Source organism: Salmo salar, chromosome 15 (assembly GCF_965601325.2).
Source record: "Salmo salar chromosome 15, fSalSal1, whole genome shotgun sequence".
Classification (NCBI taxonomy): Eukaryota; Metazoa; Chordata; class Actinopteri; order Salmoniformes; family Salmonidae; genus Salmo; species Salmo salar.
The window spans coordinates 83,896,352-83,912,647 of NC_138305.1; the positions used below are offsets into that span (position 1 = coordinate 83,896,352).

Here is a 16,296-nt window from a genome sequence, read left to right on the forward strand (position 1 = left end):
GGTTTTAGGCTGGGTTTCTGTACAGCACTTTGAGATATCAGCTGATGTACGAAGGGCTATATAAATAAATTTGATTTGAAGAGGTGACTCCGGGATGCTGGCCTGCTAGGCAGAGTTGCAAAGAAAAAGCCATATCTCAGACTGGCCAATAAAAATAAAATATTAAGATGGGCAAAAGAACACGCATACTGAACAAAAATAAAACGCAACATGTAAAGTATTGGTCCCATGTTTCATGAGCTGAAATAAAAGATCCCTGAAATTGTCCATACGCACAACATGCTTATTTCTCTCAAATTTAGTGCACAAATTTGTTTACGTCCCTGTTAGTGAGCAATTCTCTTTTGCCAAGATAATCCATCCACCTGACCGGTGTGGCATACCAATAAACTGATTAAACAGCATGATCATTACACTGATGCACCTTCTGCTTTGGACAATAAAAGGCCACTTTAAAACATGAAGTTATCACAACACCATGCTACAGATGTCTCAAGTTGATGGAGCGTGCAATTGGAATGCTGACTGCAGGAATGTCCACCAGAGCTGTTGCTAGAGAATTTAATGTTGAACGTTAGAAAACTTGGCAGTGCGTCCAACCACGCCAGCCCAGGACTTTCACATCCGACTTCTTCACCTGCAGGATGGTCTGAAATGAGCCACCCGGACAGCTGATGAAACTGGGTTTGCACAACTGAAGAATTTCTGCACAAACTGTCAGAAACCGTCTCAGGGAAGCTCATCTGCGTGCTCGTCATCCTCACCAGGGTCTTGACCTGACTGCAGTTCGGCATAGTAACCGACTTCTGTGGACAAATGTTGAACTTCGATGGCCACTGGCATGCTGGAGAAGTGTGCTCTTCACGGATGAATCTCGGTTTCAAATGTACCGGGCAGATGCCAGACATTGTGTATTGCGTCGTGTGGGCAAGCTGTTTGCTGATGTCAACGTTGTGAGCAAGGTGGCGGTGGGGTTATGGTAAGCTACGGACAATGAACACAATTGCATTTTATCAATGGCAATTTGAATGCAGAGAGATACCGTGATGAAATTCATCCGCTGCCATCACCTCATGTTTCAGCATGATGATGCACAGCCCCATGTCGCAAGGATCTGTACACAATTTCTGTAAGCTGAAAATGTCAGTTCTTCGATGGCCTGCATACTCACCAGACATGTCACCCATTGAGCCTGTTTGGGATGCTCTGGATCGATGTGTACGACAGCATGTTCCAGTTCCCGCCAATATCCAGCAACTTTGCACAGCCATTGAAGAGTGGGACAACATTCCACAGGCCACAATCAACAGCCTGATCAACTCTATGTGAAGGAGATGTGTCGCGCTGCATGAGGCAAATGGTGGTCACGCCAGATACTAACTGGTTTTCTGATGCACACCCTTACCTTTTTTTAAAGGTATCTGTTACCAACAGAAGCATATCTGTATTCCCAGTCATGTGAAATCCATAGACTAGGGCCTAATGAATTTATTTCAATTATATGAACTGTGAAATTCTTGAATATTGCGTTTATATTTTTGTTCAGTGTACAATTTTTTAGCAGGTATACCACCTTTTATACATATTGTGTAACTAGCCATTTGGAAGGGGTGTTAAAAACAATTAATCTTTCCTTGATTCCTCGCAAACTCTCTGCTCACCGCCTCCTCAAAACATATTGGTGGAGAAGGTCAGAGGGAAGGGACCTTGGATCCTCTCCTCCAATGCGGTTTAAGAAAAAAGGCGAGGAGAGCGTACGCAAGAATCAAGGGGGAGAGTAATTGAGAAAAACTCAAGAGGAAGCTTTTCTAGGGATGAAAAGGAGGATGGTCCTCCTCATGTATTTATTAATATAGGAAAGAGAATGGAGAGAGCCAGGAGTTTCTCCAGGTCGGGTCACATGGTCAGGAAATCCTCTTGGCCCTACTCACGCCACATCCCTTTGAAGTTAACATTTTAGGAAACAATTCTCCAAGAAATGTATAAAAGACGGAACTAATCATTTGCTTTAGGTAAAACGGGGTAAATAGACACCAACAATCCCACTCTTGGGTATTTGTCTGGCCTTGTGCAATTACAATCGATCTATCGACTTACTGCACAACGAAAAGCAGGAACTCGGCCACATCTTCAATGTAAAACTCTGGCAGAGCAGCAAAGCTTTTGGGAATCTCCGGATTCAGCGGTAGACTCATGCTGCAACAAAGGGAAGGCAGGAATATGAGTTTTTGATCCACTTTATGCATGTCAAACAATAACAAAGCTAAATCTAATATAAACATTTAAATAATATAATTATCAGTTTAGTAAAAAAAGTTGCATCCCTCAGTTTAAAGGAATTGTGCGAGATTTTGGCAACTATTTTTCTACTTACCCATGGATACCATTTTTATGCCTGCGTGCAGTATTAAGGCAGTTGCTAACTAGAGCTAGTGCAATTGGTAACTAGCTTTAGGACAATGACTGGTTCGCAAAACTACCTTCAACTTCCTTCAAACTGCATGCAGAGCCAAACATGGTATCGATGAATTCATCTGACTGGTTAGGTAGAAAAAGGGATTGATTGCTAAAATCTCACACAATCCCTTTAATTATGACAGATATGACATAAAGTAAGCTATGAACTCATTTTGTAGCATTAAAACAGTTCCTGGTTGTGGCAGTGTCTTACTGTGGGTAGGCGGGATCCACCATGCGTAGGATGAGCTGAATGACCATACTGTAGAACTGCAGACATCTGCGTAAAAGGTTCTCATCCAGAAGCCCCGCGTCGGCACAGGCTTTGGAGCGCACCAGTTTCTGTCAGGGCCAAATATCAAAGATAGAAGGGTTTTTGGTGAATATTGTCCTTAACTCATGACGAGTTGAAATTATTTATTTTCTTGTTCGCAACACTAATTTCAGTAAAAAAAAAAAAAAAAAAAAAAAAAAAATTAAGAATAAAAAAAATATATATATAAAAGTCGAAGAAATTAATCAAAACGGATGATTTGGAAAAAAAACTATGGCGCGGGATTGGAATAGGAAATCGAGTTTTTACACTTACAATTTACCAAAACATTATCACCTATGACAAGCAGAACACAAGCAGATGAGAGTGGATTAAGTCCTACCAGCCTGAAAACAGTGGGGGGCAGATTTAAAAAATAATAATAATAATAAAGAAAAATATCTTAGCGAACCTTGAGCTGGGTTTTGCATCTCTTTAGCATCTCTCGGTGTCGGCTGGCCAGCGGAGAGTCCTTCCACTGGCTCTCACTGTTCTTCAGCTCCTCCACGGTCCTGCCATGCCAACAAAACAGGGTCGCATTCATTAGTACTCAAAACATCTTGCAACGGATAACAAAAACAAGCCTTTCTTGGACAACTTCAGCTTGTCGCTCCCTGTTTCAGTCAATGTTCTTAATGTTGGCAGCCTAGTGAATACACTCCAGCCTTCATATACTCACTAATACACTACATACACACCTTAACACAATGAAATCATCTCCGCTCATAGGCCAATAATGTATCAAATGATCACCAATGAAATGTAACAATGAGCTCCTCACTAATGTATGAACACATTTACATTTTGAAATTTCACTGGTTGATTACCAAATTACATTTGGAACTTTTTGGAACTCGGAAGCCAAATCTCTCCGAAAACTCATTTCTTGAGATGGACATCTTAATTCTATGGTCCCATGTAGAGTTGTCATAGGGTCTGAAAATTGGAGTCCAGTATTACCCACGCCTGGTGAGCTGAAGCCCCGAGCCCAGGCCTGGTCCAACATCACAGAAATGTAATGAGCCCGAACCCCCCAAAAAACGCAGTATTTCTAGAAAACAGCATATTGATTTAAACTGGTGTTGAGGACAATGCGGTGGAGGTGGGCAGCAGTGGAGTGAGAAGACTTGGAAACAGCCCTTGTCTTAGAAATGCGATGAGAGTGGAAAACTCACCTTAGGCCTAGTTATGATCAACTGAATAACGCAAATATTGGAATAGGTTATAGGCTAATGCAAATGAAGTTATGTATCAAATGGTTTCTTACTGGAACTCCCAAAGTCATATCCAACCATTATAATACATTTAAAGCAATAGCCATGTGTGGCCAGCTTGATATTTCAGCACCGTTTTGATTTGGTCAGCGCCATCAAGCTGCTTTGAGACAAGTGTGGGGACTCGTGATAACAAAAATCTGAGATTCTCCACAGAATTTCCATTATATTTGGTTACAATTATGCTGGAAAAATGTTAGCTAACTTGAGCCGAGTGCTCATGATCATCTTCAGTCTAGTTTGCTCAAATATTGAACAGAAATAATTAAAAACACAGCATGCCACAATTTCAAAGATTTTACTGAGTTACAGTTACATAAGGAAATAAATTCATTAGGGCCTAATCTATCGATTTCACATGACCAGGCAGGTGGCGGAACCATGAGTGAGCCAGGCCTAGCCAATCAGAATTTGTTTTTCAACACAAAAGGGCTTTATTACAGACAGAAATACTCCTCAGTTTCATCAGCTGTCTGGGTGGCTGGTCTCAGATGATCCCGCAGGTGAAGAAGCCGAAAGTGGAGGTCCTGGGCTGGCATGGTTACACGTGGTCGGCGGTTGTGAGGTCGGTTTGACGTACTGCCAAATTCTCTAAAACGATGTTGAGGCGGCTTATGGTAGAGAAATTAACATTCAATTCTCTGGCAACAGCTCTGGTGGACAAACAGCATGCCAATTGCGCGCTCTATTAAAACATCTATGGCATTTTGTTTTTTATATTTTTGTTCAGTGTATATCAGCACTGATCAGATCATTTTGCTAGCATGTTATATAGCTTAAGGGGATTTTGCTCTTCAATTCCATAGTAGTCTATACTCCTCGACCAAAAGCCTGATAATCAATCAATGTGACATTGTTTTACTGAATCTCCTTCTGAATTTATGGTTAATTGATCTCTGGATGGGAAAATAAGTGGAGGTGGTAGCTCATCTATTCTTCTACTCATCTGTCACTGATCATAAACATTTAGCATGTAATAACTAGCTTAAATCAGGTGTATCATTTTGCTATAGGCAAAATGACAACTAGTGTCGGGCTGAAAATGTCGGGCTGAAAATGACAACTAGTCCCAGGTTGTTTGAGTGGCTGTGGCCACTTGTCCTCATGTGTGTGAGTGTGCATGTACCTGTTGAGCTCGCGGATAGCTCTCAGCCTGCGGATGTAGCGTCGGCAGCCCGGTAGGATGGACAGGTGGTGGGTGTGCAGCGTCAGAAAGAAACACTCTGTGGGGAACTTGGGCTCAGAGAACTTGGAGGGGTCGTTGTCTGTCAACAAAAACAATTTGGACAACAATTAGGAAACTTTCAGGTAGGTGAATGGCACATCCAGTTTGTCAATTTGGCAGGTAATACTAATAATAATAACAATAATTAACTACGGTAGATGGTGATTTTGTAATTTTCCATGAAATAACTGTGACCTCCTTCAGAACCTTAAAAGTATTTTTGTGGTAGTTGAAGTTTGAAACGTTTTACTTTAGTGAAATATAGTCAATGTTAAATATATACAAATATCTGGTTTGATTACTTTGATAGACTACTAGATCACATACAACCAGACTCAGACTACTACACTTTTACTCAAAGAATCAGAAAAGATTTGGCTATCATTTTGGGAGAGAAATATGATGATGAATCTAGTGGAAGAAGTTTAAAAGTTTGTTAGTGTTGAAAAATCTAGGCTGGTGTAGTAGAGGGAGTGACTTTTAGAAATATACTGCTCAAAAAAATAAAGGGAACACTTAAACAACACAATGTAACTCCAAGTCAATCACACTTCTGTGAAATCAAACTGTCCACTTAGGAAGCAACACTGATTGACAATAAATTTCACATGCTGTTGTGCAAATGGAATAGACAACAGGTGGAAATTATAGGCAATTAGCAAGACACCCCAATAAAGGAGTGGTTCTGCAGGTGGGGACCACAGACCACTTCTCAGTTCCTATGCTTCCTGGCTCATGTTTTGGTCACTTTTAAATGCTGGCGGTGCTTTCACTCTAGTGGTAGCATGAGACGGAGTCTACAACCCACACAAGTGGCTCAGGTAGTGCAGCTCATCCAGGATGACACATCAATGCGAGCTGTGGCAAGAAGGTTTGCTGTGTCTGTCAGCGTAGTGTCCAGAGCATGGAGGTGCTACCAGGAGACAGGCCAGTACATCAGGAAACGTGGAGGAGGCCGTAGGAGGGCAACAACCCAGCAGCAGGACCGCTACCTCCGCCTTTGTGCAAGGAGGAGCAGGAGGAGCACTGCCAGAGCCCTACAAAATGACCTCCAGCAGGCCACAAATGTGCATGTGTCTGCTCAAACGGTCAGAAACAGACTCCATGAGGGTGGAATGAGGGCCCGACATCCACAGGTGGGGGTTGTGCTTACAGCCCAACACCGTGCAGGACGTTTGGCATTTGCCAGAGAACACCAAGATTGGCAAATTCACCACTGGCGCCCTGTGCTCTTCACAGATGAAAGCAGGTTCACACTGAGCACGTGACAGACGTGACAGAGTCTGGAGACGCCGTGGAGAACGTTCTGCTGCCTGCAACATCCTCCAGCATGACCGGTTTGGCGGTGGGTCAGTCATGGTGTGGGGTGGCATTTCTTTGGGGGGCCGCACAGCCCTCCATGTGCTCGCCAGAGGTAGCCTGACTGCCATTAGGTACCGAGATGAGATCTTCAGACCCCTTGTGAGACCATATGCTGGTGCGGTTGGCCCTGGGTTCCTCCTAATGCAAGACAATGCTAGACCTCATGTGGCTGGAGTGTGTCAGCAGTTCCTGCAAGAGGAAGGCATTGATGCTATGGACTGGCCCGCCCGTTCCCCAGACCTGAATCCAATTGAGCACATCTGGGACATCATGTCTCGCTCCATCCACCAACGCCACGTTGCACCACAGACTGTCCAGGAGTTGGCGGATGCTTTAGTCCAGGTCTGGGAGGAGATCCCTCAGGAGACCATCCGCCACCTCATCAGGAGCATGCCCAGGCATTGTAGGGAGGTCATACAGGCACGTGGAGGCCACACACACTACTGAGCCTCATTTTGACTTGTTTTAAGGACATTACATCAAAGTTGGATCAGCCTGTAGTGTGGTTTTCCACTTTAATTTTGAGTGTGACTCCAAATCCAGACCTCCATGGGTTGATAAATTGGATTTCCATTGATTATCTTTGTGTGATTTTGTTGTCAGCACATTCAACTATGTAAAGAAAAAAGTATTTAAGAAGATTATTTCTTTCATTCAGATCTAGGATGTGTTGTTTAAGTGTTCCCTTTATTTTTTTGAGCAGTGTAGTTGATCGTAGCCTTCAGTAGAAGAAGTAGTAACCAATTAGTCGCAATGTAGTTTTTAGCAGCGGCATGGTTAAGTACGTTACCAGCTCCACAATTCGCTGTGAGCGCATACGGAAGAGTGGGGCTAAATGTAACATGAGTCAATTGTAGGGTTACAGTTGTGGTAAAATGACACCCTACCTCAAAAACGCCATCCCCTCCGCGACCTTTCCCCCCACTGCTACACATTTTTCCAGAGGAAACACTGCTCTACATGCAGTTTGAAGGAAGTTTAAGGTAGCTTCACGGGCATACTAGCTGTTCGTATAGACTTCCATTGGTGGTAATGCTAGTAAGCAACTTACTTCAAACTGCACGCAGAGACATAAAAATGGTATCCATGAGTTCATCTGACTCTAGGTACGTAGAAAAGGGGCTTGATTGGCAAAATCTCGCACTATCCCTTTAAAAGTGTGTCTCAGCAAAAAACATTTTTTTTGAGTGGCGGCAACGATTTAGCAGCGGCGGGGCAACACTGAATATGTAGAAATCACTCCGCCATTGCCTGGTTGCTAAAAGTAAACAAAAATTTAAGGAAGCATAGAAACAGTGCACATAGAACAGATCTACCGCTTATTAGACTTGCTTTCAATGTGAATAATAGATTGACAACTAACATTTCTATGTGAATATGGTCAGGACGCACACAAAGCAACTTTAAAAACGCACTATGGAAGTTCACTTAATAATTGCAACTAAACCACACAAATACTTTAGTTTTTTTCAAATACTTTAACTGCATTTGATTGAGCTTGTCTGGCACAAAAGAACCAATGGAATAGTCCCAAAAGTGCTAACCCCATCCTCGTGACACTCCAGCTTAAGCGTTTGAAAGAAAACAAATACCACATTAACCTAGGTGTGATCAACATAATACATTACTCATTATCGTCATTGTTGTTAATATTATGACGTCGATGGTGGTGTCCTCATAGATAAAGAGCAGACAAATTGTTCCTTTCGAATGCATAGAGGCTCTGTTATATTATCTACAGTGTCCACTCACACATCTCGGCCAGCCAGGTCTTGAGCTCTTCCATGGTGGCCTTGAGCCGGGTCTCCTCGGGGCTGACATGCAGGCGGCAGTGCGGGTGGAAGATATAATAGGGGTCCACCGTCTCCAGCTTGATCTTCATGCTCAGCTGCTGCAGCACCGACAGGAAGTTGATCATGAAGCCGTCCGTGGACACCAGCTTGTCGTCCGTCTGCGAAAGGATGAGGGGAGAAAGGGAAGATACGAAATAAAGAACAGCTCAATTCAGTTTTTTGTTATTTAAGGAGTGGGGCAGTCCCACTTTTCCAGATAGTCTTTCACTGTTCTAACAGGAAAGGTAGGGAGAGTGGGGAGATTATGTGCTAGAATAGCATTGGGTCTATTCAGACTTTGGGGCCAGATATTCTAGCTTGAAATGGTCGCATTAGAAACCCTCAATTCAGACATTTCCTAGATTAATGAATATAGGATAAGATCACTTTACCTGCATCTGGGCTTTCTTCACATTGCGGTTGACCAGAGCTGCCATGTAGTTGAGAGCTACCTCTCTTGTCTCTCCGTTCAGTAGGACGTTGTGGAGGATTTTAAACATTTCACCCTGGCAAAGAAGAACACAAAAAATAATTGTCATGCCAAATTGAGGGAAGTATACTTGGGCAAATGACAAGCCATGATAGACCCAGTGGGGCGGGACTTACCCGGGCTGATTCCAGGTAGTGCTGCAGGGATTGGCTGACCACGCGAGTGTTCTCTGTGGTGATCGCAGGGCCCGAGAAGTACTTGTCACCAACTTTGGACTGAGGGGGAAAAGACCCCAAACAAATGAAGTAATTTCTTTGCTGGTTAACTTTTTAAGGTATAGGGGGCAGTATTTTCATTTTCGGATGAAAAGCGTGCCCAGAGTAAACTGCCTAATACTCAGGCCCAGAGTCAAATATTTGCATATTATTGGATAGAAAACACTGAAGTTTCTAAAACTGTTTGAATGATGTCTGTGAGTATAACAGAACTCATATGGCAGGCAAAAACCTGAGAAAAATCCAACCCGGAAGTGGGAAATCTGAGAATTGTAGTTCTTTTGAATCCCTATCGAAACTACAGTGTCTGTGGGGTCACGTTGCACTTCCTAAGGCTTCCATTGGCTGTCAACAGCCTTTAGAAACGTGTTTCATCCTTCTCCTGTTACTGGGCAGAGAATAGTAGCTCAGTCAATGAGTGGACTGCCTACAGACAAAGGACTTGGTGATGCGCGAGCCCGCCAGTGCGCCGTTACTTCTTTTTCTTCTTGAATGAATACGCTATTGTCCGGTTGGAATATTATCGACGTTTTATCTTAAAAAGACCCTAAGAATTGATTGTAAACAACGTTTGACATGTTTCTACGAACGGTAATGGAACCATTTGACTTTTCGTGTCTGGATTTACACTCGCCGGTTATGCCTTTGGATAGTGATCTCAACGCACGAACAAAACTGAGGTATTTGGACATAAATATGGAGTATTTCGAACACAAATAACATTTCTTGTGGAAGTAGGAGTCCTGTGAGTGCATTCTGACGAAGATCAGCAAAGGTAAGGTTAGGTTAGTTGACCCCAGAACTTGGCGGGTATCTGTGTAGCTTGCATTGATGGCGAGTTATGTACTCAGAATATTGAAAAATGTGCTTTCTCCGTAAAGCTATTTTAAAATCTGACACAGCGGTTGCGTTAAGGAGAAGTAGATCTATAATTCTTTCAATAACTGTTGTAAATTTTATCAACGTTTGTGATGAGTATTTTTGTCAATTGATGTGCACATTCACCGGGAGTTTTGGTGGGAATACATTTTCTGAACATCACGCGCCAATGTAAAATGGGGTTTATGGATATAAATATGAACTTTATCGAACAAAACATACATGTATTTTGTAACATGAAGTCCTATGAGTGTCATCTGATGAAGATCAAAGGTTAGTGAATATTTTAGCTGTATCTTTGGTTTTTGTGATGCATGTCCCTGCTTGGAAAATGGCTGTGTGGTTTTTCTTGTGAAGTTTATGTCCTAACATAATCTCATTTTATGCTTTCGCCGTAAAGCCTTTTTGAAATCGGACAATGTGGTTAGATTAACGAGAAGTTTATCTTTAAAATTGTGTAAAATAGTTGATTGTTTGAGAAAATGAAATTATGAGATTTTTGCGCTTTTGTAATTCACGCCCTGCTATTTCACTGGCTGTTGAATAGTGTGTCCCGCAGGTGGGACGGTAGCGTCCCACGTAGCCCTGAGAAGTTAAAGTAATCTAATGCCAATATAATTCTGGATGCAATTTGATATAGACTTGTCAATGGTAAGCACTGAAGTCATATTGTCGTTCTGTGAGCTTTCGATGTATCATTTTGTAAGGTAAACTACAGCAATACACTAGGCAACACCAGAAAAACATTAACATTCAGCAAAATTGGCAAATTCTAAAAATCCCCAGGGAAAAGCTATGCTGCTGGGCTATATTCCTCTTGCTTTTCAGCCCGTAAGGCCACATTGCATTGATTCACACAAGTTATATTACTCACCACCAAGGTGGTTTGTTCTAGGATCAGCTTCCCCTCCCACAATCTAACCTTAAAGTCGATACATTTTGGGAGTTAACATTGATTGATATACAGTGCATTAGGAAAGTATTCAGAGCCCTTGACTTATTCCACATTTTGTTACATTAAATTAATTGTTTTCCTCATCAATCTACACACAATACTCCATAATGACAAAGCAAAAACAGGTTTTTAGAAATCTTGGCAAATTCATTAAAACCATTTTTACCTAAGTATTCAGACCCTTTGCTATGAGACTCGAAATTCAGCTCAGGTGCATCTTGTTTCCATTGATCATCCTTGAGATGTTTCTACAACTTGATTGGGTACCACCTGTGGTAAATTCAACTGATTGGATATGATTTGGAAAGGCACACTCCTGTCTATATAAGGTCTCACAGTTGACAATGCATGTCAGACCAAAAACCAAGCCATGAGGTTTAAGGAATTGTCCGTAGCGCTCCGAGACTGGATTGAGTCTAGGCACAGATTTGGGGAAGGATACCTAAACATGTCAGCATTGAAGGTCCCCAAGAACACAGTTGCCTCCATCATTCTTATATGAAAGAAGTTCTGAACCACCAAGACCCTTCCTAGAGCTGGCCGCCCAGCCATACTAAGCAATCGGGGGAAAGGGCCTTGGACAGGGAGGTGACCAAGGACCTGATGGTCACTCTGACAGAGCCCTAGAGTTCCTCTGTGGAGATGGGAGAACCTTGCAGAAGGACAACCATCTCTGCAGCAGTCCACCAATCAGGACTTTATGGTAGAGTGGCCAGAAGGAAGCCACTCCTCAGTAAAAGGCACATGACAGACCCCTTGGAGTTTGCCAAAATGCACCTAAAGGACTGACCATGATAAACAAGATTCTCAGGTCTGATGAAACCAAGATGGAACTCTTTGGCTTGAATGCCAAGCATCACATCTGGAGGAAACCTGGCACCATCCCTACAGTTAAGCATGATTGTGGCAGCATCATGTTGTGGTTTTCAGCAGCAGGGAGTGGGAGAAAAGTCAGGAATGAGGGAAAGATGAACGGAGCAAAGTACAGAGAGGTCCTTGATGAAAACCTGCTCTAGAGCACTCGGGAACTCAGACTGGGGTGAAGGTTCACCTTCCAATCAGACAACGACCCTAAGCACACAGCCAAGACAATGTAAGAGTGTCTTCGGGACAAGTCTCCGAACGTCCTTGAGTGACCCAGCCAGAGCCCAGACTTGAACCCGATCGAACATCCCTGGAGAGACGTGAAAATAGCTGTGCAGCAACGCTCCCCATCCAACCTGACCGAGCTTAAGAGGATCTGCAAAAAGGAAAACTCCCCAAATGCAGTTGTGCCAAGCTTGTAGTGTCATAACCAAGAAGACTGGATGCTGTAATTTCTGCAAAAGGTCCTTCAACAAAGTACTGAGTAAAGGGTCTGATTACTTACGTAAATGTGCAAACATGTCTAAAACCTGTTTTTGCTTTGACATTACGGGGTATTGTATGTAGATTGATGAGAAAAAACAAATGAATCTGTTTTAGGATAAGGCTCTAACGTAATAAAATGTGGAAAAAGTTAAGGGGTTTGAATACATTCCAAATGCACTGTATAGCCACTGATTCTTAAAAACATAAGAAATGCGTCATGAACTTCAACTGTCGTACCCTATCAGACCCACAAAAAAGGCTTATTTTACCTCCCTTTTTCGATCTCGTCTCATCGCTGCAACTCCCCAATGGGCTCGGGAAAAGCGACGGAGTCCTGCGTCCTCCGAAACATGACCCACCTAACCTCACTCCTTAACACCCGTCAGCTTAACCCGGAAGCCAGCCGCACCAATGTGTCAGAGGAAACACCGTTCAACTGGCGACAGGGGTCAGCCTGCAGACACACGGCCCACCACAAGGAGTCGCTTGGGCGCGATGAGCCAAGTAAAGCCTCACCCAGACAAACCCTACCCTAATGACGCTGGGCCAATTGTGCGCCGTCCTACGCGACTCCCGGCCACGGCCGGTTGTGGAACAGCCCGGGAATGAACCCGGGTCTGTAGTAACGCCTCTAGCACTGCGATGTAGCGCCTTAGACCGCTGCACATTCGGGAGGCCCAAACATGCTTATTTTAATCCATTGTTTGTAAACAATGTAATTGTAAACAAACACTGTATAGCTTCAAACTCCTTTTGATCTCATGGATGGTTAGTTCTTGCATACATAGCTCTGTATGAATTTGAGTGGCGCCGGTTGGAATGGAGGCTGTTTTACAGGCTCCTGATTGTGCTTTTTTTTTAACTGATCTAAACTTCTTGTACATCGTTTCCAACATCGTTTTCTATGACCGAAAAGACCTTCTAGACATCAGAACAGCTATCGTTAACCTTGAGTTGGACGAGGACTTCTACTTCGTCAGACGAGAAAGACATTGATTATCCTGGACTAGGCCCTAATCCCGACACTCGAAGGTGGAGAAGATGGCGCTAGAGAGGCCGGCGCACGGGCACCCTGATGAGACTACGGCGACAAATTAATAAAATTGCATCTACTCTCTGTTCTATTGGTGAATGTGAATTTATGGAGAATAAACTGGAAAAGCTCTGTTCGAGACTATCCTATCAACGGGACATTAACTCTAATATACTATGCTTCTCGGAGTCATGGCTGCACAAGGATAATATACATCTAGTTGGTTTTTCCTATGCATTGGCAGGACAGAACAGCAATGTCCGGTAAGATCGGGTGCTGATCCACCCCCCCACCAATTTGTTTTTATTTTTAATAAACTTTTTCTTTTTTTTATCGTGTGATGGTGCGTCCATTAACAGCTGGTGCGCGATCTCTAATATTAAGAAAGTCTCGAGGTGCTGCCCGCTTGAGTTAGAATACATCATTATGAGCCGTAGACCATACCATTCACCAAGAGTTTATCTGTATTTTTCGAAGCTGTCTATTTACTACCACAAACCAATACTGGCACAAAGACCGTACTCAACGAGCTATATAGGGCCATAAGCAAATAAGAAAATGCTCATACAGAGGTGGCACTCCTAGTGTCACGTGATTTTAATGCAGGAAAACTGAAATCTGATTTACCTAATTTATACCAGTATGTCACCTGTGTAACTACAGGGATAAAAACTCTACATCACCTTTACTCCACACACAGCCGTATACAAAGCACTCCCCCGCCCTCCATTTGGCAACTGGGGCCATAACTCTATCCTCCTGATTCCTGCTTACAAGCAAAAACTCAAAACAGTAAAGTACCAGTGACGAGCTCAATACAGAAGTGGTCCGATGAAGAGGATGCTAAGCTCCAGGACTGTTTTGCTAGCACAGACTGGATGGAATATGTTAAGGGATTCATCCGATAGCATTGATGAGTTTACCACATCAGTCACCGACTTCATTAATAAGTGCATCGACGACCATACGTACATATCCCAACCAGAAGCCATGGATTACAGGCAACATCCACACTGAGCTAAAGGCTAGAGGGCGGCAGGTAGCCTAGCAGTTAAGAGCATTGGGCAGGTAACCAGTCGCTGGTTCAAATCCATGAGCCGACTAGGGGAAGAAAAAAAAACTTTGATGTGCCCTAATTGATTAAGAGCGTCTGCTTAGTTACTAAAATGGAGAGCTGCTGCTTTCAAGGAGCAGGACACCAATCTGGACACGTATAAGAAATCCTGCTACGTCCTCTGACAAGCCATCAAACAGGCGAAAAGACAAAACACAAATAAGATTGAATCCTACTTCACCAGCTCCGACAATTGTCAGATGTGGCAAAGCTTAAAAATGATCACAGATTACAAAGGGAAACCAGGCCGAGAGCTGCCCAGTGATGCAAGCCTACCAGACAAGCTAAATGCCTTCTATGCACGCTTTGAGGCAAGCAACACTGAACCATGCGTGAGAGCATCAGCTGTTCCGGACATCTGTGTGACCACGCTCTCCGTAGCCAATGTGAGTAAGACCTTTAAACAGGTCAACATTCACAAGGCAGCAGGGCCAGACGGATTACCAGGACGCATAATCAGAGCATGCACTGACGAGTTGGCAAGTGTCTTCACTTGCATGTTCAGCCTCTCCCTGACTGAGTCTAATACCAACATGCTTCAAGCAGACCACCATAGTCCCTGTGCCCAAGGAAGCGAAGGTAACCTGCCTAAATGATTACCGCCCCGTAGCACTCATGTCTGTAGCCATGAAGTGCTTTGAAAGGCTGGTCATGGCTCACATCAACATCATCCTCCCAGATACCCTAGACCCACTCCAATTTGCATACCGCCCAAACAGATCCACAGATGATGCAGTCTCTATTGCACTCCACACTGCCCTTTCCCACCTGGACAAAATGAACACCTACGTGAGAATGCTGTTAATTGACTACAGCTCAGCTTTCAACACCATAGTTCCCACGAAGCTCATCACTAAGCTAAGGACCCTGGGAGTAAACACCTCCCTCTGAAACTGGATCCTGGACTTCCTGACGGGCCGCCCCCAGGTGTTAAGGGTAGGCAACAACACATCTGCCATGCTGATCCTCAACACAGGGGCCACTCAGGGGTGCGTGCTTAGTCCCCTCCTGTACTCCCTGTTCACCCACGACTGCGTGGCCATCACCATCATTAAGTTTGCTGACGACAACAGTGCCTGATCACCGACAACGATGAGACAGCCTATAGTGAAGAGATCATAGAACAGGCAGTGTGGTGCCAGAACAACAACCTATCCCTTAATGTGATCAAGACAAAGGAGATGATCGTGGATTACAGGAAAAGGCGGGCCAAACAGGCCTCCATTCTCATCAACAGGGCTGCAGTGGAGCAGGTTGAGAGCTTCAAGTTCCTTGGTGTCCACATCACCAACGAACTATCATGGTCCAAACACACCAAGACAGTCGTGAAGAGGGCAAGACAAAGCCTATTACCCCTCAGGAGACTGAAAACATTTGGCATAGGTCCACAGATTCTCAAAAAGTTCTACAGCTGCACCATCGAGAGCATCTTGACTGGCTGCATCACTGCTTGGCATGGCAACTGCTCGGCATCCGACCGCAAGGTGCTACAGAGGGTAGTGCGTACGGCCCAGACCTCTATACCAGGCAGTGTCAGCAGAAGGCCCTAAAGATTGTCAAAGACTCCAGCCATCCAAGTCATATACTGTTCTCTCTGCTACCGCACGGCAACATGTACCGGAGCACCAAGTCTGGGAACAAAAGGCACCTGAACAGCTTCTGCACCCATAAATTCTGAACAGTTGCTCTAATGGCTACCCGGACAATTTACATTGATCCCCTTTATTATTTATTTCTTTATCTTAAACTGTTTTGCAGTGACTCCCTTGCAAACTCACTAGACTCTACCAACACACA

General features: G+C 43.8%; 1 protein-coding gene across 10 annotated transcripts in view; it reads right to left on the reverse strand.

Moving 5' to 3' along the window:
- The window catches only part of ube4b (ubiquitination factor E4B, UFD2 homolog (S. cerevisiae)), a 51,547-nt gene that overhangs the window by 9,172 nt on the left and 26,079 nt on the right, over positions 1–16,296 (reverse strand). For all 10 annotated transcript variants that reach the window (XM_014145784.3, XM_014145783.3, XM_014145791.3 and 7 more), the window contains 7 exons: positions 9,070–9,168; positions 8,856–8,969; positions 8,384–8,582; positions 5,171–5,309; positions 3,183–3,282; positions 2,672–2,799; positions 2,098–2,196 (listed from right to left, as the gene is read on the reverse strand). In XM_014145784.3, coding sequence (XP_014001259.1) covers positions 2,098–2,196; positions 2,672–2,799; positions 3,183–3,282; positions 5,171–5,309; positions 8,384–8,582; positions 8,856–8,969; positions 9,070–9,168 — 878 coding nt within the window. The remainder of the gene's footprint in view (positions 1–2,097; positions 2,197–2,671; positions 2,800–3,182; positions 3,283–5,170; positions 5,310–8,383; positions 8,583–8,855; positions 8,970–9,069; positions 9,169–16,296) is intronic.